This window comes from Petaurus breviceps, unplaced genomic scaffold (assembly GCF_028583685.1).
Source record: "Petaurus breviceps papuanus isolate PSGF00001 unplaced genomic scaffold, PetGlider_PUasm1.0 90339, whole genome shotgun sequence".
NCBI lineage: Eukaryota > Metazoa > Chordata > Mammalia > Diprotodontia > Petauridae > Petaurus > Petaurus breviceps.
In genome coordinates, this window is record NW_027187223.1 from 726185 (window position 1) to 751184 (window position 25000).

The 25000-nt window shown below is 48.0% G+C and overlaps 1 protein-coding gene across 2 annotated transcripts in view; it reads left to right on the forward strand.

The window, feature by feature from the left end:
- LOC138177215 (vascular endothelial growth factor receptor kdr-like) overlaps window positions 1-25000 on the forward strand; it is a 202793-nt gene that overhangs the window by 172716 nt on the left and 5077 nt on the right. For both annotated transcript variants that reach the window (XM_069108292.1, XM_069108293.1), the window contains 7 exons: window positions 540-651; window positions 5823-5922; window positions 6947-7052; window positions 9319-9434; window positions 13087-13156; window positions 16479-16564; window positions 24449-25000. The exon at window positions 24449-25000 is cut by the window's right edge and continues 5077 nt beyond it. In XM_069108292.1, coding sequence (XP_068964393.1) covers window positions 540-651; window positions 5823-5922; window positions 6947-7052; window positions 9319-9434; window positions 13087-13156; window positions 16479-16564; window positions 24449-24662 — 804 coding nt within the window. In that variant the 3' untranslated portion in view covers window positions 24663-25000. The remainder of the gene's footprint in view (window positions 1-539; window positions 652-5822; window positions 5923-6946; window positions 7053-9318; window positions 9435-13086; window positions 13157-16478; window positions 16565-24448) is intronic.

Sequence of the window (25000 nt, forward strand, 5' to 3'; positions counted from 1 at the left end):
CTCTCTCTCTCTCTCTCTCTCTCTCTCTCTCTCTCTCTCTGTCTCCATCCCCTTCTATTTTCTCTTTTTCTCCTCTCTGTTCTCCCTCTCTTTCTCTCTCCTCTCTCTCCTTTTTCTTTCTCTCTCTTCCTTCCTCTCTCTCCTTTGTCTCTCCTTTCTTATTGTGTCCTTCTCTTCTCTTCTCTCTCTCCCTCTCTTCTTTCTCTCTCCTCTCTCCTCCCCTCTCTCTCTGTCTCCCTCCCCTCTCCTTTCTCTCTCTTCTCTTTTTCTCCTCTCTCTGCTCTCCCTCTCTCTTTTTCTATCCTCTCTCTCCTTTCTCTTTTTCTCTTTTCTCTCTCACTCTGTCTTCTTTCTCTTCTCTTTTCTTCTTGTTTTTCTTCTCCTCTTCCTCCTCCTTCTCTCTCTCCCTCCCTCTCTCTTCCTCTCTCTTTCTCTCTCCCTCTCCCCCCCTCTCTCCCTCTGTCTCTTCCTCCCTCCTCTCCCTTTCCCTTCTCTCCCTGTCCCTCATTCTCTATCTCTCCTTTACCTTGCTTTTCCAGGCCCGGCTACCACTGAAGTGGATGGCCCCTGAAGCTATCTTTGATAAGATTTACACTACCCAGAGTGATGTGTGGTCATTTGGCGTCCTGCTGTGGGAAATATTCTCCTTGGGTAAGCATTCTTCAGCCCCTAACTCCTCTCCAGACCTGGCTGCTCCTAGCCATAGCTCCTGTAGAGCAGACAGGCCCAATCACCACCACTGCTCCAACCCCTCAGTCTGTTCCCAGGATCCCAAAGCAATTGGATAGCACAGGATGTTGAGGGCTGAAAGAGGGGCTCTTGGAAGCAGTTCAGTGGTCCAGTAGATAAAGGGTTAGGCCTGAGTCAGGAAGACCTGGGTTCATATCCAGTCTCACACCCTTACTGGCTGTGTGACTCTGGGCAAATCACTTAACCTCTGTCTGCCTCAGTCTTCTCATCTGTAAGATGGGGATAATAGGGCTGAGGTGAGGCTCAGATGAGATTAAGATGTTTAGTGCTTTAAAGAGGCATTAAATAAATGCTAGCTAATGTTATTATTAGGGAGAGAGACAGGAAGAAATTTCGGCTCTATCTCCAAGCCCCAGATGTGGAGGGCCAACTCCAGGTGTAGTGATTGTCCCCTAGAATACCAGCCTCAGAATTCCAGTGGCTCTAGTTTTAAGGCCCTGCTTGTTAAAAGTTAACCTATTTGAACTAGTCAGTAAGCATTTATTAGGCTCCTGCTGTGTGCCAGACACTGTGCTGGTGCAGGGATGGAAAGAAAGGCAAAAGCCAGGCCCTGCCCTCAAGAGGCTCTCACTCGCAAACATATAGAAAGGAAATAATAGGGGCGGCTAGGTGGCGCAGTGAGTAAGAGCGCCCTGGCCTCAAGACAGGAGGACCTAGGATCGGTTTCTTGCCTCAGATACTTAACACTCACACAAAAAAACTGGTCGTGTAACCTTGGGCAAGTTACTTAACCCCAATTGCTTTAAAAATAAATAGGAAATAATGAGTGGAGGGACGGCCCTGGAATTTGGAGGGCTTGGGGAAGGCTTCCCGTAGGAGGTGGGGTTTAGTCAGGGTGGTCAGTGTTCAGGGCCGAGGAGCGGCAGCATTGGGGGACAGCCAGAGAGAATGGCCGGAGCCCAGAGATGGAGGGTCTTGTTGATGGGCAGCCAGGAGGCCGGGGTCATGGGGCCGAAGAGTTTGTGTAGGGGAGTGAAGGCTAAAAAGACTGGAAAGGCAGGAGGGGGCTAAGTCATGAAGGGCTTTGAATGCCAAGCAGAGCATTTTGTACTTGATCCTGGAGGCAATAAGGAGCCACTGGAGTTTAAGGGGGTGGGGGCTGACATGGTGAGACCCGCGCTTTAGGAAAATCACTGCAGGGCAGATTGGAGTGGGGAGAGACTTGAGGCAGGCAGACCCTCCAGCAGCTATTATGACATTTAGTTCAGTTTTGGACATGTTGAGTTGAAGGTGTCCATGGGACATCCCCAACTTATGAGGTGCAAGACTGCAGGTCAGTGGCGTGGTTAAGGTTGGATAAGTAGATTTGAAAATCACCAACATCTATGGGAGCAGATCAGATGAAGTGAGGTAGGATATATGGGACAGAAGAGAAGAGGGTCCAAAACAGAGCCCTGAGGGGTGCAACCTGGAGGAGGAGCCAGCAAAGGAGGCAGAGGAGTGTTAGAGAGGGAGGAGGATTACCAGGAGAGAGAGGTGTCCTGAAAACCGTGCCCCTGCCCACATCTTCTTATGCAGAGGAGAAAGGGCAGCTATATGCATTGATTTAAATATTTCAAAAGTATCTTTGTATTGGGTACAAAACAGAGAGGCTCGTAGGTTTGGAAGTAGAAGAGACCTTATACCAGGGGTGAGGAATCTTCAGCCTGGAGGCCTTCTAGGCCCTTGGGTAGGACCTTTTGACTGAGTCCAAGTTTGACAGAACAAATCCTTTTGTTAAAGGGATTTGTTCTGTGGAGTTTGGCTTCCATTACAGGGCCGCCCTTGAGGACCTAGAGGGAATTTGTTCTGTGGAGTTTGAATTCAGTCAAAAGGCCTCCCTTGAGGACCTAGAGGGGATTTGTTCTGTGGAGTTTGGATTCAGTCAAAAGGCCTCCCTTGAGGACCCAGAGGGGATTTGTTCTGTAAAGTTTGGTTCCAAAGAGCCACACTTGAGGACCTAGAAGTTTTTTTTCCCTAAGAAGTTTGGATTCGGTCAAAGGGTCGCCCTTGAGGACCTAGTGGGGATTTGTTCTGGGAAGTTGTGATTGAGTCAAAGGGCCACACTTGAGGACCTAGAGGGCCACATGTGGCCTCAAGGCTGCAGGTTCCCCACCCCTGTACATAGACCATTGAATCTACCCTCCTTATTTTAGAGATGAGTAGTCAGAGGCACAGGGACGTGTCCATGTTCTCCATGGCTAGTAGGTGTCTAAAGCATGATCAATGTCTAAAGCCCCCTCCACTATGCCACATGACCTTGCGCCCCATGCACTCACTCACTTGTTAATCAAACCTAGAACCAAGTTGGCGATTGAATGTGAATGGGCTTAATGCAAAGGAAATTGAAGAGGGAGGTAGTATAGCCAAGCTGATGGCAGGGCAGGGGTGTCGGGAAAGTCTCTGTAGAGGCTGTGTCTCTGAGTTGGGCTTTGAAGGAAATGAGAGATTCTAAAAGACAGAAGTAAGGAGAGAATTCCTTCTAGTGGATAATCTGTGCTAAAATGCTGGGAGCCACCATTAGGCCAGTTTGACTGGACAAAGAGAAGTAAAATGACAGGTGGGAGCCCAAGCCTGGAGAACCTTAAATGGCAGGCCAAGGGTTTTTAAAAAATACAATTCCATGTTTCATTCAAAGCACGATAGGGAGCTCTTGAAGAATTTTGAATAGAGGGAAAAGAGGGTTTGATCTGCATTTTGAGAATTTCGTTTTGGCCAGCTGGGTGAAAGATGGATTGGAGTGGGTAAGGTCTTGAAGCTGGAAGCCTGGAGGGACGTACATGCAATATTCCAGGCTAGAAGACATGGACCAGAGCAGAGGCTATATGGGAGGAGATGAAACCAAGAAGTATTAGGGATAGGCGGCCCTTGGAGCACAATGCATCCAGACCCATTTGCTCTGAATCCCAAACCCTGTGTCTGTGGCCCAGGCAGGGGCTTCATGAAGGATCACCAGGCGTGCCCACATTGGAAATGGGCAAAATAGCCATACATATTTGATTAGAGATTGATGTCACTGGGTATCCAGGGGGATGCATACAAAACTTTCTAGATCATTGAGCCAAGAACATGGAAAGATGTTTGCCTTTCCCTAGAGGGCTGCTTGTCTCTAGGTCTTGTCCCACAGATAAAGGGCATTTAAGACACAGAAGAAAAGATTTCTGTTGAAAGCCAGTCACATGATTGAACCTTGAGTCAAATAAGTCATGCCAAGCAGAAGTGAAATTGCCATGTGAGACAGGGCATCTCCTGTCCTCTCCGAGCGTGCTCCAGAGAACTGAGATTTTCAAAATGCTACCTGAAGCTGGGGGGCAGTGTGGGGCAGTGGAAAAATTGCTGGATTTGGAGGCAGAAGTCCTGGTTTAAAATGCTACTTCTGCCCCTTACCATTCTCCATATATTCTCCATTACATTCTCCATCTCCCATCTCCATGCCTTTGCATATACCAGCCCCCTACCTCATCCTCCAGCTTATCATTGTTTTTCTGAAAATGTGACCCCAGAACTGAATATAATAGCAGGGCAGAGAACAATACTTTTGTCACTTGTCCCTTATTCTCTAGACGCTGCACTTGAGTGGTACCAGATAAAGTCATGGAGTGATAAAGACCTGGGTTCTAGTCTTCTGACACTTAATACCTGTATGACCATGTGCAAATAACTTCACCTCCCTGGGCCTCAGTTTCCCCTATGTAACTTGAGGGCATTGAACTTGATGACCTCTGAGGTCCCTTCCAGCTCTGGATCTAGATTCCTCCCTGTGACCTTGGACAAGTCCCTTTCCCCTCCCTGAGCCTCAGTTTCCCCCTCTGTAACCTAAGGGGATTGGACTTGATGGCCCCCTGAGGCCCCTTTCAGCTTGTGATCAGGGACCCTATGGTTTAGACTCAGAGTCTTAGTTGTGACAAGGAAAGCATCTTTGGAGGCACATGAGTTACTATGATTATACTACTCCCCCTTCCCCATGGGCCCAGAGCTCTTTCCAGGCTCCTGTCTCCAGCCCCACTGCCATCTTTCTTCTGAACATATTTCATTAGGAAGAAGTGATAGAGGAGGAGAGCTGAGCTCACCAGGTCCTCTGGGGAAAGGAATAAGCTGTTCCAAGGGGCCCACAGGTTTGGGCTGTGAAGTTACAAAGGCCAAATTCCCCAGGACTAGGTTAGGGCCAGAGCATGCTGCCAGGAGGAGATGACCTTTACACATGTGGTCCAGGCCCCCCCGGCCCCTGCTGTCTGGTGCCAAGAGACACCCTTGATGTAAAGGAAGAGAAGTTAAAGGTGGAGGAGAAGTGGGGAAATGACAGAACCATGGGATGTTGGAGCCAGAAGGGACCTCAGAAGCCATTGAGGCAAACACTCCCCCCTTTAACAGAGGAGGAAACTAAGGTCCAGGTAGGGGAAGGGACTTACCCAGTGTCACACATCGAAGCCTAAATCTAGATCTGGAAAGACCCCGGGAGGCCCATAACTGAGTAAACAGTAGAGAGTTAGCTGGATTGCTTCCAGCGATGAGCCCACCTTGACGGGGGCCAGCAGCATAGCCATGCTCAGAAACGGTCTGAAATGTTTCTGGGAAAAGTCATGCTTTGCCCAAGTGGTCCAGAGTATCTCAGATAAAGAGAATATTAGTGTAGTTCAGTAGTTTTGGAAGGGGGAGAAGCCTTAGAACCCAGATCCCAGCATGGGTGCAACCTTGGAACGGATAATTTGAGGAAGAGATCTGAGAGACCATCTTGTCCAACCCCTTCATTTTCCAAAGGCGGAAACTGAGGCCTAAAGGGGGCAAGTGATTTGCCTGAGGTCTCACAGGCAGTGAAGGGGCCTCCAGACTTCCGAATCCCAAATACTGTGCCACCCTTTTTTTTCTAGCTTATTATCTGTCTTGATTGTTAAAGATCATCAGAGTTCTGGCCCTGGGCCAAAGTATCTCGGCTCAGACTGACTGGGATACAAGTCACCTCCTTCAGAAATATTCTCATTCCTAAAGACTGTCCTCCATCAGCAGCCTGCTTCTGCCTGGGGTCTCCCAACATTTCTTGGGAATCCCCCTATCGTCAGGAAATATCTGAAACCTGAAATGTTTGTCTCCCACAGGTGCTTCACCCTACCCAGGGGTGCAAATAGATGAGGATTTTTGCCTCCGACTCAAGGAAGGCAGCCGGATGAAATCCCCTGAGTATTCGACTCCAGAAATGTAAGTTCTACTCTAGGGCAAGGGTCCCAGTTTGATCATTGCTAGGATCAAGAGATCCCCAAATGCCCATTTGGGGAAGTCCCAGAGTATAGACTGACTCAAAGACTAAGAGTGCCAGATTGAGAAGGGACCTTTGACTTTTCATCTGGAAGATAAGGGAGTTTGACTTGATACTAATTTCTGAGACTCAGAGAGGGCAAGGTGACTTATTCACAGTCACATCGACTGTTGGCAGCTTCTAGTCCCAGCTCTGAAGCTGACTCCCTACCTACTGCTTATTCAAAGTCTTTTTCTAAATTGGGTGCCTCATTTAGATGAATTGCAGTATTAATGATAACATGATGTAGTCAGAGCCCAATGATAAACAAAAGTACAGAAGTTAATGGGAAGAGACCTATAAATAGCTGTCCAAACTCCCATTTGGCATTTCTCCATTCAAATGGAGGGGAGAGTGGAAAGGGCACTGAATAGGGAGTCAGAAGTCAATCAAGAAACATTTACTAAGCATAAGGCATTATGCAAAGTGCTAGAGCTACAAAAAGAGGCAAAAACAGCCAGTCCCTGCTCTCAAGGAGCTCACAGTCTAACAAAGGAGAAAACAAGCAAACAAGACCTATATAGGATAAATAGGAAATAATGAACAGAGGGAAGGCCCTGGAATGAAGAAAGGTTGGAGCCTCAGTGAGTCTCAGTTTCCTGCTCTGTAAATGAGAATATTAAACTAGATAACCTCTGAGATTTCCTTACTGCTCTGACATCCTCTGTTCTAAAGCCCCTCCCAGCTCTAATGTTCGGTTGTTCTACGTTATAAGGCCCCAATCACTTCTGACATTCTGAGCTCTAAGCCCTTTCCCTGCTCTGACATTGTCCTTTCTATGGGTCCTTGACATGTGACTAAGCTTCACACTTGATGCTTTGGTTCCCAGAGCTGCCTGGGAGCTGGTGGTTTTCAGGGTGAGTGATAGTGGGATAGTAGGAAAGTAGAAAGCAAACTTTCATCTCTGTGTTCCTCCCCAACCTGTAGTTATGAGACCATGCTTGATTGCTGGAATGGCATGTGCACAGAGAGACCCACCTTCACTGAGCTGGTTGAACGCCTTGGGGACCTCCTGCAGGCCAGTGTTCAGCAGGTATGTATATAGCCCACCCTTCTGATACAGTTAGGGCTCTGTGATGCTCAAGGAAAAAACCAGCCTGGGACCATCCAGGTGGGAAGACCTGAAAGGGCGAGCAGGTTGGGGTGGGAGGCCTAGGATCCAGGTGCAGGGGAGTGGGGATTCCATTTAAAAAATGAGATACACATACCCAGGCCAGACAAAACATACTGGAGGCTAATTAGGGAGACTTCACAGCCCCACACCCTGGAGTAACAATGGCCCTTTATCTCTGCCTCCTTCTCTTTAATTAGCTTCACGTGTCATAAGCTGGCATCCCCATGGCCCTGGATATGCTCAAGCCAAGCCAACTGTCTTAGCCCCACTCCCTCCTATAACCACCTCCCAACCCAAGTGTGTTGCCATAACATTTAAGAGAAAGGACTCAGTCTCTGGTGACTGAACCTTGAACTGAATTGGCACCATGATCCTCTTATTGTTACAACTCAGTCTCCATGCATACCCTTACACACACACACACACACACACACACACACACACACACACCAGAGAGAGACAGAGATAGAAAGAGTGAGAGAGGGAGACAGAGAGAAAGATAGAGAGCCAGAAAGAGAACCAGATTGTAGGGGAGAGGTTTAATTTGTTGGGATGGTAGAAGAACAAGAGGAGAGTGTCCCAGGCAGACAAATATCAGAGGGGAGAAGATGAAGAAATGGTGTGAAAGGCCACAGTTTTCCCCCTTCGTAAACCCTTTCAGCCAGAGGCCAATCATCCCACTCAGTTCCGGCCCCCAATAGGTGCTGAATTCTGGGACAGTTACAATGTAGGCTATTGTGACCAGATGGTAGGCAGTGAAGGGGTTAATGCTGCAGATAGTAATAAGTCGGTGCTGTCCTCATCCCAACTGAGTGGGGTTGTAAACAATGAATGGCCTTCATTCACTTGATGTGGGGCTCACCAGCTGTGCACCCATCACCCTGACCCATTCCCCCCTCCCCTTGCCTCTCCTTCCATCTCCTGCCATGATTGCATCTGTCTGAAGAAAGAATTGCACCTCCCAGGGGATTATGGATCCCCATGTGGATGTTTGAGTTCCATTGCACATGCCCAGCCCCATTGGGGAGAACCTGTATCTCCCTCCCTCCCTCCCTCCTCCCACCCCAAGGTGGTACTATCAGATTTGCCCTTCTAATCATTGCTATGGGCATGGAGTCAGGAGAAACAGGTTCCAGTCTTGCCTCTGATGCTTCCTAGCTATGACCCTGGCCAAATCAGTTGGGATTTCTCTGAGCTGTGATCTACTCATCTGTAAAATGACATTGATGATTTTTATGCTGTCAGCTTCACAAGGATTACATGGAGAGGAGTAGCATGGTGTAGGAGAAAGAGAAACCACCTGGGATGCAAGGGCTCAGCCCCACCACACCACCCCTTACCCCATTTTTCTGGGAGCAAATCCCTTCATCTCCCTGGGCCTCCATAAAATGAAAGGCTTGGACTAACTGGCCTCTGAGGGCAGCTTCCAGCCCCAGATCTAGGCCTTGCAACTTCTGTGGGGCTCAGTAAAATGAAGGGGATTGGGCAGGCTAGCCTCTGAGCTTTTGTCCATTTCTAATGGAAGAGACCTCAAGGTCTGGCCGCCATCTTTTCCTGACAAAGATGGCTATTTTCCTGTTTAGGCAGTTTATAATCCTGGTCACCCATGCAAACATTGCCTGGCCTTTCCAAATCCAAGCCAAGGACCACCCCCCCTACACACACACACACACACACACACACACACACACACACTTTCTCTCTCTCTCTCTCTCTCTCTCTCTCTCTCTCTCTCTCTCTCTCTTCCTCTCTCTTCCTCTCTCTCTACCTCTCTCTTCCTCTCTCTCTCTCTCTGTGTCTCTCTCTCTCCAAAAGTGAGAATGACTTATGGAACTATGTTCTATGATCTTTTCTCTCCCATAAGCTCTGATAGTCTATGTTGTTTGCTAAGAGGTCATTTAGTTCATCAGCATTATTGTATAAATAAGGATACTGAAGCTGGTTAGTATCAGACCCAGAGCTCAGACTCTAGTGTTTGGTTCAGTCCCTCCTGGGCCATTGCAAGTCAATCTCTGAGTCCCCAAAACCCTTATCAGAGATTATAGAGAACCTCATCTAAGCCTGAGGCCTCCTACTGGCCATGTTCGGACGTGTAGTGCACATCTGCAGAGCAGCCCAGGGAGGGAAGCCAGAGGGAGGGACATGGGGTATTATGATTCAGGCCATGTCTGTTTTGCCTATATAGGAAGGCAAAGACTACATTCCCCTCAACATGTTTGACAAAGAGCTTGACTTCAAGGCCAGCCCCATGGACGAGAATCTGATCAATGGCTCTACTCACCGGAGCACTGAGGAAGACAGGTGAGCAAGATACTGTTACTGTGACCACTATTGTCCCTTGAAGTCGAAGGTCTGGGAGGCTTTTCGTGGTTACTCTGACACAGGAAGAAATAGAAGAATAGGGGCAGGGGGAGAGGAGGGTAACTCAGACTCTTTTTTTTTTAAAGCAATTGGGGTTAAGTAACTTTCTCAAGGTTACATGGCCAGTTCTTTTGTGTAGGCGTTAAGTGTCTGAGGCTGGAACTGATCCTGGGTCCTCCCAACGCCAGGGCCAGCGCTCTTACTCACTGCTCCACCTAGCCGCCCCAACTCATAGACTCTTAATGCTGAGAGACATGGAAAGAATCCAACAACCTGGGCACGAACTACTCTTTTCCTGTGCCAACTTTCTTGCTCTGTGACTCAGTTTCTCCATCTGTAAAATGAAGAGTTTGGACTTGATCTCTAAAGCTCCTTTTGATTATCACTAAGGGCCCTTCTAGCTCAACTATTTTATGATCTAAGAATTTAGAATCTACCTAGCCTAACTGCCTCATTTTACAGATGAGGAAACTGAGTCTCAGAGAGGGAAGTAAGTAGCAGAGATAAGGCTATAAATCTAAACTGCCCTGCTCCGATTCTTATTCAATTCATCTCATCAAGTTTTGGCTGAATTCCTACTATATTCACTATCCTGTGAGAGGGACCAGGAAGGGGGATATAAAAGTATAAGATCATTCTAGGCATTCACTTCCCAGCTCATAGACTGGATTTAGAGCTGGATGGGGCCTCTGAGGTCATCTGGTCTCACCATTTCATTTCAAAGAGGAATTAACTAAGTCTGAGAAAGGGGAAATGATTCACTTGGGTATTGGGGTTAGGCCAGGATTTCAAGGAAAGTTCTCCAACTCCAAATCTACCCATCTTTATCCGTTTAATGAGACAATCTTGTCATTGAACCACATAAGGCCTTATATGCCCTCAATGTATTTCCAGGAGAGAGAGATTGTTGTGGGTTGGAAGGATGAGGGAGAACTTCCTGGAGATGAGGCTCGAGCTATATCCAGAAGGACAGGAAGAGTTTACATTGGAATCCATAAGAGTAAAAGACCAAGGCCTTGAGAAGGTGAACTTTATGAAATTGTTTGAGTCTGGCAGAGTATAACTGGCAGGAACCATCAAGTCTAGCCCCCTCATTCTGTAAGGGAGGAAAATGAGACCCAGAAAAGTTAAAAGACTTGCCCAAGGCTTCAGACAGGAAGCAAGCATCAGAGGTGAGGTCTAATTCACTTGATTGAATTTGCCTCTGATTTGGGAGTAAATACTCTTCCCAGCATACCCTACTTCCTTCATGACAACTGCCTCCCAATTCTTGAAGGACCATCCACTAGAAGAGAAATTAGGCCTTGCACTTGGTCCCAAAGGAGAGAAAAATATAACGACAATTGGTTGTTGTTCTTGAAAAGGACCAAAGTGACATAACCGTGTCAGGGTCAAGGTACAGTGTGTCTGCCTGGGCCTGATCGGACCAATATGAGCTCGGAATGCTATACCGCAGGTTGGGCATAAATAGTCCATGAGACATTTGGGATGGATTCTCTAAACTTGCACATGGGATCGACATAAGGAAAAGGCAAATTTCCATTCAAATAAGCCCATAGCAAAGTAGGCTACCTTGGGAGGTGGTGGGTTCCCTTCCCCTCACTGGGAGGGCTTCATGTTTAGCAAGAGGTCGCAGAATTTCCATTTCTTATAGGACGCATGCTCAGGCATGATTCCTTTAAGGAAGTCCTCTTGGGACATTCTAAGATGCTTCTTCCCATGTCAGTGCCAGGGAGAAAGAAGGACCTCCCCTCCGTCTAGAGGAGTTACTCCCCACTATGTTGAAGCTCTGTTGATGACCCCCTTTTTTTTTTGCCTTTTGGAGGGCAACTGGGGTTAAGTAACTTGCCCAAGGTTACACGGCTAGTGTTTGTGTGTGTGTGTGTGTGTGTGTGTGTGTGTGTGTGTGTGTGTGTGTGTGTGTGAAATGTCTGAGTCCAGACCGAACTCAGGTCCTCCTGATTCCGGGGCCAGCGCTTTACTCACTAGCCACCCCAATGACCCCTCTTTCCTCCCCACTTCTCCCCATCACTCCTCGACAGCTAACATAGTACATCCCAAACAGACTTCTTCATCTTCCCCATCTTCTTTCTTCCTCCCAGTCTCCATTGTCCTCCTCACAATGTCCCAATCCTGTTTTGGCTGGGATAAAGGAGGGAGAGGGAGGGCTTGATCCCTTGCCAGATCCTCATCATTCTACTCTGCAGCAGTCCCTTCTCCCTGTTGGCCTCTTCTCCCCACGTAGAGGGCCATCACCTTGATGCAGGCCCTCGGCCTCTCTCAGCTGAATTATTACAAAGCCTAAATGTTCCCCTATTTCCATCCTTTCCCCCTTCTCTCCAATTCTCCCTTCCACACTACTGCCCAGTTAATATTCCTAATGCGTGTGCACTTACACTCTTCTCAAGAGCCTTCAGTGGCTTTCCACTCCCCAGTGAAAAAATTACTGGCATTCAGGGCCCTCCAAAATCTTTCTATCCTTGTCTTATCCCACTTCCCTTCACATATTCTACTTTCTATCCACACAAGAGAGATTACTTTCTTTCTCCCATTCCCATCCTGCCCTCTCCTGATCTCAGTTGGCCCAGAGTGGGAGATGGTGGGGAAGGACCCCGTTCCAGACACTATGCTAAGCACAGATTGCCACCTATGAGCCAAATGGGCCAATCTGACAGAGGAAAATTATGTCCACAGACAAGCTGACAGCTCAGCATTGTGTTCTTTGGAACATAGTAGGTGCTTGCACATAGTAGGGACTTGATAAATGCCTTTTGAATGGTTTGACAGGATCTCAGCAATGACCCTAGGCAAGCCACCTGACTTGTTGGGGTCCAATGCAATGTTCCCCACTGCCTCTCCAAAACATGTTCCACTGTTGCTGTCTGCAGTTGACATAATTGGTATATTGACAATTCAGCTGTCCTCTGTCCTGGTCAGGCTCTATCGGGTGTCCTGTATTCAGTTTGGGGACCCCCCCCTTTAAGAAAGACCTGGTTTGTGCTTGGTCCAAGTTGGAGAGTGTCCAGAGAAGAGCAAGGGAAAAAATGAAAGGCCCCGCGTCCCTACCATGTGAGGCCTGGTTCAAACAACAAAGGATGTTTAGCCTGGACGAGAGAAGACACAGAATGAGAGTTGGGTTTGAGTATTTGAAAGACTGTCCTATGGAGGAAGGATTGGCTTTGTTCCGTTTGGTCCCAAAGGGCAGGCCCAGGATCAGGGGATGGAAGGTGCAGAGGTCAGTTTAGGCTTAACGCCAGGAAAATTCCCCAGCGATTTGATGTGTTCCTTGGAAGTGTTCAAACAAGAACTGGGAAGCCACTTCTTGAGGGAGGTAGAGGGGGATTCTTTTCGGGTATGAGTAGGACCAGATGGCCACTGGGGTGCATTCCCACCCTCACATTCTTGTGATTCAGACAGTGGGTCATGTGCCACCTTCACACAAGGAACAGCCAAGGTATCAATGATGGGACTTGGGCTCAGGTAACCAACATCAACAAGGGCTGAGAGTAGAATCCAAAGGCAAGTTACTAAGGACCTGTTCAGAGACTTCTGGTGAAATGACAGATGGGCTTCTCTCTTTCTCCCACAACAGCAATGGCATCCAGATGCGTCCCCTGAACGGCAAGACTTACAGTGAGGTCCCTGTGGAACTCAAGAAGATGGTAAGCATTTCTTCCCCTCACCATTTGGAACAAGGCCTAAGAATTCCCAAGACTTTGGTGAAAATGGAGGGGGCTTGAGTTTCAGGGCCCTGCAAGGGCCACATGAGGGAAGGGGAAGAGAGAGAACAGGAATGGGAGAGATTTGGTAGGCAGGGACTTGAGCGGGAAGTTAATCCTAATTTTAAAAAGCACACACATCTCTATAGGGCCTCAAGTTTGACAGGCCCTGTACAAATGTGATCTCATTTGATCCTTAAAGCAGGGAGGCAGGTGTTGTTATGATCCTCATTTTATGGTTAAGGAAACTGAGGCAAACAGGGTGAAGTGACTTGCCCAAGATCACATGGCTAGTAAGGGTCTGAGGCTGGATTTGAACTCAGGTCTTCCTGACTCCAGGCCTAACATTCTATTTATTTTACCATTTTATATTTCACTGCCTCTAACCAGGCTTGGCATTACCTTTGTATAATTGAGAGAATAATCAGTTTATGTCTATGCATACATGTGTCTATGCACATATTAATATTTATGTGTATACATATATACATAAACACACACATATATACACACACACGGATATACATACACACATATTATCATGAACTCGGTCCAAATCCAAGATCCATTGCATATGCAACATTCTTTTCTTAGACTCAGTTTCCACCTCTGCAAGTGTAGGGTTTGGACTCTCTTGGGCCATAAATTGCCAAGCAGGTGCCTATTAGCATTGGTAGAGGGACTTTTCTCTCCGGGAGCTCCCTACATCAATGTCATACTAAGTCTAGCCCCCCCCCCCCCAATAAAGGGTTTAGACTCACTGACCGCCAGGTTCCCTTGTAGTCTAAACCCTATCAAATCTCCAAAGAACTTCTGACTGGGAAGGTTCTCATTGTGGACTGGAGCCATGCTCACACATAGGCAGGCACACAGTAGGGGCAGGCGCACAGTGGGGTCTGCACCCTCAACACCTCCTGATCCATTCCCTCCTAGATGAAAATGATTTTTTAAAAAAGAAAAGAAAGTGATTAAAAGCCAAAGAATGCCAATTACCTTCTTGGGGTTCTAATCAACTCAGACACATTGATTTCCACTCTGGATCCCTAAGTCTAAAATTCACCCTGCCTTGGGACCCACCATTCACATTTTTCTTGAGCAGCCAGTCCAGCTATAGATACTGAGGCCCCAAGGGAAAATGATTTGCCCAAGTTCACACAGGTAGTGAGGAACAGTGCTGGGCTGCAATCCCAACCCTTCTAATTCCAAGTCTGGGGCTCTTTCTACTCCCCAACTCAGCAGGGGAGCCATAGAAGGTAACATGCTTCAAGGGAGAGTTTGGATCTTAGCATTCAATAGGACCACTGAGAGTGTTTAACTTAGGAGTAGGGAGCCTATGGCCTCCTTCTAGGTCCTCAGGCACAGCCATTTGTCTGAGTCCAAGTTTTCCAGAAAAAAAAAAACCTTTTATTAAGGGGATTTGCTCTGTGAAGTTTGGAGTCTGTCAAAAGGCCACCCTTGAGGACCTAGAGAGGATTTGTTGTGTGATGTTTGGGTTCAGTCAAAGGGCCCCACTTGAGGACCCAGAGGGGATTTGTTGTGTGAAATTTAGGTTCTGTCAAAGGGCTGCCCTTGAGGACCTAGAGGGTATCTCTTCTGTGAAGTTGGGATTCAGTCCAAGGGCTGCCCTTGAGGACCTAAAGGGGCTTATGTTCTGTGAAGTTGGGATTCAGTCAAAGGGCTGCACTTGAGGACCTGGAGGGCCACATGTGGCCTCAAGGCCAGTTCCTCACCCCTTGTTTAGCTCATCAGTGGTGAGGCTTCCCTAAGCTGTAGGCTACTTTCAGATAGAGGAACCACAGAGTTTTCTGGGACAACTCAGATGAACTTTGAACAACACTTTATTTAAAAACATAACAAAATTGGGGGTGGCTAGATAGTGTAGTGAATCGAGCACCCACCCTGGAGTCAAGAGGACCTGAGTTCAAATCCAGCCTCAGATGCTTGACATACTTACTAGCTATGTGACTTTGGGCAAGTCACTTGCCCCCAATTGCCCTCCAAAAAGCAAAAAGCAAAAAAACATGACAAAATTGTTGAGATTGTTGTTGTCATACCACGTCTATCTTGGCTTTGAATACAGATGTTGTGACTCTAAACAATAAGAGGGCTTCAAATATATAACTTACCTCTAGAGCTAGAAAGAATCTGAGGCCGTCTAGTCTAGCTCCCTCATTCTACAGATGGGGAAACTGAGGCTGAGGGAGCTGAAGTAGGCGTTCAAGCTCACACCAGTAGTAAGTACCAGAGATGAGATTCAAATTCAAGTTCCAGAAAGAGCAAGCTCTTTCTACTATGTCATACAGAAGGATATAGTGACAAGATTGCTGGATTTGGACGTCAGAAGTCCTGGGTTTGAATACTGGCTGATATAGAAATCATTTTTCCTTTTCTGGGCCTCAGTTTCCTCATTTATAAAATGGGAGTGCTGATATAAGTAGTTCTTCTAGGCTGAACCCTTCCAGTCCTGACATGACATGGCCCTTCTAGTTCTAGACTTTCTGGCCCAATGTATGGCCAGATGGTGGATTAGACCAGGAGGTTGGACCAGGTCTCAGGAAGCCTTCAAAGTCAATCATTGCAAGGACTTCCTGGTCTGTGAAGTCTTCCCCAACCCCACCCACCACCTTGGGCTCAGCTCAGAGCAAAGCCTCAATCAATATTACAGATGAGGAAACTGAGGCTCAGAAATCTCTAGTAAGGACAGAGATTCCAACCCAGGAGTTTTGACTCCAAGTATCCAGTGGAGAGGTCAAACCAAGTCAGGGCTCAGGTTAAGTATCTCTTGAGTTGGCTCATCACCCTCTGACTGGTATTCCAGGTGGGTAGTAATTTATATAGTACCAGTATGTGTGGGAAGGAGCAGGACAAAAATGTGAGTCATTCCTCTGTAGTACCCCCCCCCCGCCCCGTGAGAAGTAAAGAAATAAGTCCAGAGAGGTCAAGTGATTTGCGAAGGGTCACACAGCTAACTGTGATCTTTTTCTGGTTGCTAGGCATCAGTTCCCATGGCCTACTTGCTGGCCAGTGGGACCTCAGGGATGAGGGACTGTGATATAGCATGAAGAACACTGTACATGGATGGGACCTGGCAGATAGCTGCCCATTTCCTCATCTTTAGAATGGGAAGAATTATATTTGATTTACCTGCCTCACAGTGCCTTGATGAGCAGCTAGTGAGAATGTGTAGAAGACCTTTCGAATCCTCAAGCCTTGGAAATTACTATCACACTGAAAATTGCTGACTCCTCTTCCTTCTTCTGCCCAGGAGAATAAGCTGGAGAGCAGGCTGGTGCTGCCTTCGATGAAGCGCCTGGAGACTCGATCCTGGCCCTATGGACTCATGGCATTGGCGTGAGTACATATATCCCTGGCCGAGCCATCCCATTACCTATTGTCACAGAGAGGGGCAGCCTGGTATAATGGGGACTGGGGAGATCAGAAACTGAAGAGCATGATAAATGACTCCCAGGGGGTGGTTAGGTGGCACAGTGAATAGAGCACCTGCCTGGAGTCAGGAGGACCTGAGTTGAAATCCGGCCTCAGACACTTAACACTTACTAGCCTTGTGACCTTCGGTGAGTCACTTAACCCGGATTGCCCTGCCTTCCCCCTCCAAAACTTAAAAAAAAACTTTTTAAAATAAAATAAATGCCCCCAAGTCCAGGGGTCCCCCAAGACTCCTGCCCAGGCCTTCTTCTTTTTTCCCTTTATACTCTCTGCCTTGGTGACCTTGTTGGGTTCCATGGGTTCAGTGATTACGTCTGCTCCGATGACTTGACTCTAGTGATCCAGCTAGATCCAGCACTGGTCACTCTCTTCAAGCACTCCCTCCTTGCCTTCTCCACCTGAATGTCCCATAGGCATTTCAAAAACCACGTGGCCCAAATAGAACTCATTCTTGACCCCACCCCTCATGCTAACTTCCCTATCTCCATCGAGGACAGTCGCCCAGATTCACAGCCCTGAGTCGTCAGCCCTTCCCTCTCTTTCTCCCCCAGGATCTAGTCAGTGGCCCAGTTTGGCCAGTTCCAGATCCATCCCCTTCTTCACCCTGAGTTGACCTCTTGCCTCCAGTCTGACCATCCCACTCTTTACCCAGCTTTCTAAAGCCCAAGTCTGACCTTCCCCTCTGGATTAAGCTACTTCCTCTGCCATTGAAAGCCTCTCTCTTCTCACTTTCACTCATTACATATTTAGTTCCTTCACACATTCTACTTTTTTTTTTGGAGGGGGTAAGGTAGGGCAATTGGGGTTAAGGGACTTGCCCAATGTCACACGGCTAGTGTTAAGTGTCTGAGGCCAGATTTGAACTGAGGTCCTCCTGACTACAGGGCTGGTACTCTATTCACTGGGCCACCTAGCTGCCCCACACACATTCTACTCTTGAGCCAAACCAAAGTATTCACTGTTCCCCAAACTCAGTGCTCTATTTCTCACCTCCATTTCTTTACACAAGGGATCCAACTTGCCTGCCATGTTCTCCCTCTTCACGTCTACCTTTTAAGCTTCCTTCAAGGCCCAGCTCAGGCACCACATCCTCTGGGAAGCATTCCTTCTTCCCCTGGCTCAAAGTGCCCTTCCCCTGTGCATATTGACTGTCTCCACTTGGATGCCAAGTTCCAGCCTTCTAGGGGCTTCCTTCCTCCTTGTGTTCTTGGTTTTGGCTTGTGGCACTTTTTTTTTTTACTAGACCTTTGGCTTGCTCAGTACAGTAACTCCCAGTGGGTAGCTCCACCTACCAATGCAGATCTGCTCCTACTCCAAGATTCCTAGAGGGGCACAAAGGACATTCCCAGTGTGTGTCAGAAGGGTCATTTAAAGCTAGGTTTCCCTGCCTCTGAAGTCTACTCTGTCACTAGGCCATGCAAGAGCTTGGGCCAGGCTACCCCCTCTTCCAGGGCAGTGAGTGCCATCCTTCATGCCCCATCCCGAATCTGCAGCAGCACTCCTCATTATGACCTGCTGCTAGGTTAGGGATGGTTCCTCGTGGATCCTCAATGAGACCACGGCCCTCCAAGGACCCGACCAACACCAGTAGGCACCAGAGAAATACTTCCTTCTCTCTAAAGCAGTCTAAGGGACCCAACACAATGCAGAAGTCTTTTGGCATTCTCTATGAGAACTGACTAAGGAACTCCAAGGGATCGGCCAGCAGCCCATGCAGTTAAATGAATGTCCGGTCTTAGCTAATGAGCTTTTCATCACTGGAGAGCTTTAAGCACAGGTAGGCTGACCACTTTTGGGAGATACTGTAGAAGTCATAGCCTGGTGCTGGTTAGACTCAAGGAGAAGCATCACAGTCCAGTATAAAGTCCTGAGTGTGGACGTTGAAATCCTGCCTCTCCCATCTATGATTTGTGTGATCTGGCCAAATGATCTAGGGCCTAATTTTCTCATATGGAATACTAGAGGGTTGGACTTCATGGCTTTTTATGTCCCTTTCGGCTATACATCTATGATCCCATAACCTCCAAGTCCTTTTCCAGCTCAAAATTAGTAATGCCCCCTGGGCATTGATCTGGGAAGCCCTTGGTTCAAGTCTTACCTCTGAGATGTTTCATGTTAGACAGGATGGGTGATGGGGAAGGGAGTACAGCAAGCTTCCCTGCTTCCATGGGAAAGCCTTTGGACCAAAATTAATTCTTCAGGAATAGCCACCCCCCACCCTCCATCCTTTATCAGCAGTTCCTTTCCATCTGCAAAATGGGAATATTGTTCCATTGTGGTTCATCAGTTAGTCTTTCCCTCCCCCACCTATGGCCCACTGCTCAACATCTACCTCCAGTGTATCACAGCCCCCCCCCCAGCCCAGGAAAGTCCCCCTAGGCAACTCAGGTCCTCCTCCTTGAAACATGGCTTTGGAAATCTACCCTTCCCTTCCCGGAGGAATGAGGGCATATTTGGGCTAGCCAGCTAAATGTCCCCCTTGTTGAGAACATCTCTCTCCTGGATCCAGATTGTCTCAAAGGGAAGAATGTCAATAGTAAGGGAGTAGATAGAATAAAGTACTGTGACCATAACACCCTAAATCTGAGAGGCCCATTAACCCCACAATAATCATTCATGAGGGTACATGACCTTTAAAACCCTAGCTTTTTCCTGGGAGATAATCTCAAGGAACAAGGTTGGCACTCAGGCCAAGGCAGGCAAGTCCATGAAACTTGGAGTAAGTGCTGGGACCAGGACATTAGATTGTACTGTTCAGTGCCAACTTGTCTGGCCTCCAAGCTCTAAGCATCTCAGTCCTTCTACAGATCCCCAGGCCCGTGGAATGGCCCATTCTCACATGGCAGCTCTGTGTTCTAACGTTGACAAAGGTCTTTGAATGTTCTGTGCTTTGAGAACATAGAGTTAAAATTCTAGATACCTTATATACAGGATTTTTTAAAAATTGTCCTAATTTCAAGAGAAGAAAGTCTACTTGTAACAATGCATAATGAAAGGAACCTCTTTAGTCCAGTTTCATTTCCTGGAATTTGGTTAAGAAAATATGGTCTCCATAATTTTCATAAAGCCTTGGATGGGGGGCAGGGAGGCAGTATGTGGAGGAAGGAAGTGCTGGAAGGAGAAGGGAGAGAATTGCTAAAGGCATCCAGTACTGACCTGAGTTCAAGTCTGTCCTTTGACACACTCCAGTTAGGCATATCACTTCCCTTCTTACCCCAGTCAACTAAGACAAGCTTGGTAAAGACCAGTGAAATCCTAGATATGGATCAAAAAGCCCTTTGACCCAGGGCCTGTGATTTAATCTGTTGGGAGTTCCCAGTGTGCCAAGTCATTCTACCCATGCTGATCAGCACCTTCTCTTTACCTTAGGCTTTGGGAGCCAGTATATGTCAGAGCTAAGACCTGAACTAAGGACTTCCCAGCTCAAGGCCAGCTCAACCCACCCTGCAGCACTGCTTCTCACATAAAATAAGTTAGTGACTTGTCCTGGGACCTTTTCTATCTGAATTCTGTCAAAAAAGATGGAAACAAAGTAACATAGCTTTGAATACATGATGTCGTTTTATCCTCACAACAGTCTTGAGGCAGGTAAATGTGGCAGAGACTCCCCTCAACCAACACAGCAGATCTCCTCTGTACCTTAGTAACAAGTGTCCCTGGGCCTGGGCCTGGGCCTGGGATTAGACTGAGAGGCCTCCATATAACAGCAGTCCCTCAGGAGTTCTTAGAAACTGGCCCTCTGCCAGAGCCTACAGCCACCTACCAGCCCACACAGGGGCTCAGGCCAGCCCACCCCCTCTTGCAGGCCAAGAACCATTAACTAGGTCAAGCTGTCCTCTGAGCCAGCTCCAACCCCCCCACCTGAATCTGGACCAGAATTCTTGGCAAACACAGAAGTGGGCTTTCTAACCGCCCCCTAGCTCCCTAGTGGCCTTAATCTCTGGCGCTTCAAGGCTGGACCCCTCTGGGGTCCCTACCCTGCCCTTCTTATCAGAACACAGGGGAGATTGCGTTTCTACTTGGCCAAGGCTTCCTGGAGTGATGACTGGACAACAGGAAGAGAAAAACAATAAAAAGACAGATTCTGCGTAGTTTCCCCAAGCTGAGAATGGAATAAAAATAGAGATAGACGCCTTAATCCGAGTTATTCTGCAAAAGAGACTCCTGAAATACTCATTAAAGGCTGATTGGCCTGTGCTGTTGGCAAGCCTGGCTCTCCATCCTGATGACCCAAAGCCTTGAGCCTCCAGGGCAAATGCAGGCCTTGGCTTCACACTAGGCCTAGGCTCTGTGTATGTGCCCCAGCCTTCCCCACCCCCATGCCCCCAACCAGACACCAAACTTGGCATCTGAGATAAAAGGAGGTAGGCAGCCCTAGTATCATCAGAGAGAATGTCACTCCCACAGTCAGGGCTATGGCAGGGCGGGGGTTGTTAGGGAGATGCCAGCAAAGATAGAGAGCCCCAGGGGATACAGAAGAGTCTTCCAGGCCCTTGCTGTCCCAGAATCCCCGGGGGCAGCTGTCCCCACTGTCCTCAGTCACTGCCCACCCCCAGCCTGCCCTGCATTCTCCTCCCCCCCCAAGCTAACTAGGGAAACTGAGAAAGAAGAAGACCCTTCTCTCCCCTTTAATATCCCTGGGCCTCTGTTTAAGAATAAATCTGCTTTCAGTTACTTCCCACTGTGATTACCTGGTAAATAGGGAACCCCACTGAGAATATGGAAGTATAGAGAAATGTTGAGCCTGTTGGCCCAGGAGAGGCCTTCCTCCCTTCTCTCTCCCATTCCCATATGGGAGGGGCACAGGTGAAAGTTACAGTGGACTTGCGTGCCCAGAGTCCTGGGAAAGCTCTTTCTGCATCAAGATTTGGTAAGCCCCAGGGAGTGACTATTATTCTCCTGCCATCCTATAAATCCAAGGCCCCCAGAACTAGAGCTAGAAGGTGCCTCAGAAGCCATCAGAGGGACTGAGAGGCGAAGGAAGGCATTTGCTCATTCTCCTCCAGATACTAAGTGTAGGAGGCAAGATTTGAACTCTGGTCCCTGACCCCCAAGGCCCCAAGCCGGGCACTGTGACTCTATCCTTTCTTCCTAGTGCTCTGCCTAAGCCCCCACTTCTAAACTCCAAGTCCAGGTTTGGAGACTAGCCCTGATGCTGTGGCAGGGGCCTGGGTCTGGATCCTGGCACTGTCTCTTGGTACCTGCATGGTTGGGGGGGGGTCACTTGAGCAACCCTGGACACTGATACCCACAGAAACTTAGGCCGTGGTACCTATACCTTTCTGCCTGATTCCATTTGCCCATTTCGAAGGGGGCATCAACACTAAATCCAACCTTAGTCTGAAATGAGTCCCCTTCAAATGAAAGGAAGAAAAGAAATAAGTATTTTTAAACACCTACTACATGCTAGGCACTGTGCAAAATACTATAATTATAATTTCATTTGATCCTCACAACAATCCCAAGGGGTAAGTGCTACTGTGATCCCCATTTTACAGATAAGGAAACCAAGGCAGGCAGAAATGAAGTGACTTGGCCAGGGTCACACAGCTAGTAGTATCTGAGGATAAATTTGAGCTCAGATCTTCCTGACTCCAGGCCCAGTGTTCTAGACCACCTGATGACAGGGTGGGGGAGGAGAGAGAGAGAGACAGAACTAGCGGCTAGGGTTTTTGATGGGCTTGGACAAAGCTGACCTCAGTTAGGTTAGATAGGAGTTCTTGGCTAAAATCATTTGAAGCTGCAAGCCTCTGTATAATGAGGTCACATCACAAATGGCTGGGGTTAAGCTCAAAGAGAAGCAGGCCTGCAGGCCACGTATTGACATTAATGTGATCTGTTTTGGTGAGCTTTCCCAAGGCCATTTTAACATGGTGGCCTGCAGGTTTGATACCTGTGGTCATTCCGGAAACTGGGACTGTTCAGTAAAGACTGGCAGATTAGCTGTGCTGGGGGTGGGGGGCACAAGAGAAGCAAAATGGAAGCCTTAGCATCTAGTGGGAATAAGGGGAGGAGGAAGAGAAGCCAGGCTCAGAGCTCATCTTCATTACTGATGACCTGTGTGGCCTTGGATAAGTTCCTTCCCCACTCTGAGCCTCAGTTTCCTCCTCTGTAAAAAGGGAGAGTGGAGAAGAGAGTATTAGATGACCTTAGACTCCGTTTTTGGGATTCTGTGATTCTGGACATGCCCAATGGAAGGGAGGGGGAAAGCAGTGGAGATGCTAATGCCAACCCCAGCCTCAAGCAGATAGGAAATTTCACCCTTTCTAAAGCCCCAAATGACTTAGGGAAGGGATAGCATACTTTCCAGTTACCAGCTCTGTAAGCCTGTGGCCAAGCCAGGTCATGGAACAGGCCAGGAGAAAGTGGCAGGGCCTTCCTCACTTATCTGAGGAGACAATGCTTTCATCCTCTGGCCCAGCCAGGGGCCACACGGGACAAATCCAGGGCTTCCCAGAGCCCCACTGAATAATGGGCCATGTCTTTTTTTTTAAGCAATGGGGGTTAAGTAACTTCCTCAAGGTTACATGGCCAGGTGTTTCTGGGTGGGTGCTAAGTGTCTGAGCCCAGATTCTATCCCCAGGTCAACACTGGAGCCGGTGCTCTTACTCGCTGTGCTACCTGGCCACGCCAAGGGTCATGTCTTTTTTTTTTAATTATTTATTTATTTTTAGTTTACAACATTCAGTCCCACAATCCCTTGAGTTCTAAATTTTCTCCCCCTTCTTCTCCTCCCCCCTCTCCCCTCCCCCCCATGGCAGCATGCAATCAAGTATAGGATCTACAAATACCTTCACATTAAACATTAGTCAAGTTGTAAAGAAGGATTATAACCAATGGAGTGAACAATGAGAAAGAAGGAACAAAACAAAACACAAGAGAGAAAGCCAGCAGTTTGCTTCCATCTGCATTCAGACTCTAGTTCTTTCTCTGGATGTGGATAGGCCTTTCCATCATGGGTCTTTTTAAGGTGTCTTGTAAACTTGGAGTGCTGAGAGGAGCTCTGAATGTCTCACTCTAGTATATTCCAACTGCCCCTCAGGATGATGACTGACAAAGTTGGGAGACACCATGCCTGGGGAATTTTTACCTGCAATATCTAGGTCCTCTAGGTCCTCAAGTGCAGACCTTTGGCTGAATTCAAACCCTTTTATAAAAGGACTTGTTCTGTAAAACTTGGACTCAGTCAAAAGGCTGAACTCAAGGACCTAGAGGACTCAGGTTCCCTATTCCCAATGAAGGCTAGGACAGCTAGGTGTTTCTGCAGTGGATAGAGTGCCAGGTCTGGGGTCAGGAAGACCTAAGTTTAAATCTGACCTCAGACTTGTCCTAACTTTGTGACCCTGGGCAAGTCACTTTACCTAGTTTGCCTCAGTTTCCTCTTCTGTGAAATGAGCTGAAGAAGGAAATGGCAAAACACTGTGGTATCTTTGACCCCAAATGGGGTCATGGAGAATTGGACATGACTGAAAAATGCCTGAACAATAATAATGCATTTCTAGCATCTGCTTGGGACACAAACCAGCATCAGCAATGGGGCTGGGCTGCGGTTCCTTTGTAAATTACCTGTCATTTACATCAGGACCCAATGCTGAGCATACCCAGCTAAGATGGAAACCCACTGTCAGAAACAGCTTTGGCCCTTTCTTTAGCCCTCCAGAGTCTCCTCATGTGAGTGGGGCCTTGGTGTTCATGGCTGGGCCCTGCCTTCATCCCCACATCCCATCCCAAGATAAGAAATGTGATACCTCCCACTATGTACTCAACCACCTTCCTTTCTTTCACCAGCCTGAGAGCAGCTAGCCGAAGCAAGGAGTCTGTGCTGCTGTCCGAGGAGAAGGAGGCTCTGAAGCCCCAGCCACCAGCCCAGCTGGATGAAGATGACCCTCTGGTCTATGCCCTGGAGGACTCCATCCTCCTTCCTCTGGATCCAGCCCTTGAGTGCCACAGCCCACCCCCCGACTACAATTCTGTGGTCCAGTACTCCGACTCACTAGTGTAACTTCTGGCCAATCTTCCTCCATCCAGCTCCTCCCCACCTCAGTTACAGCATCCACCATCTCCCCCAGCACCCCCTCTTGCCCTGCCCCCCCCCTAGAGAATCAATCCATGAGTGCCTTTCATAACTGTACTGTCCCAAGGACCAGCTGTACAAGGAGGGAATATGGAAGGGGGGATCTCAATAGTAAAGTCTCTGCTCTTTCTTTGGGGATCCTGCTGCCCAGACCATACATCAAGCCAGACTCCAGATAGGTAGACCACTCCTTTTACAGTTTTTGACTACTGCCTCCCCAACCCATAACCCATCCATCCATTACACAGCCATACACCCACGCCCAG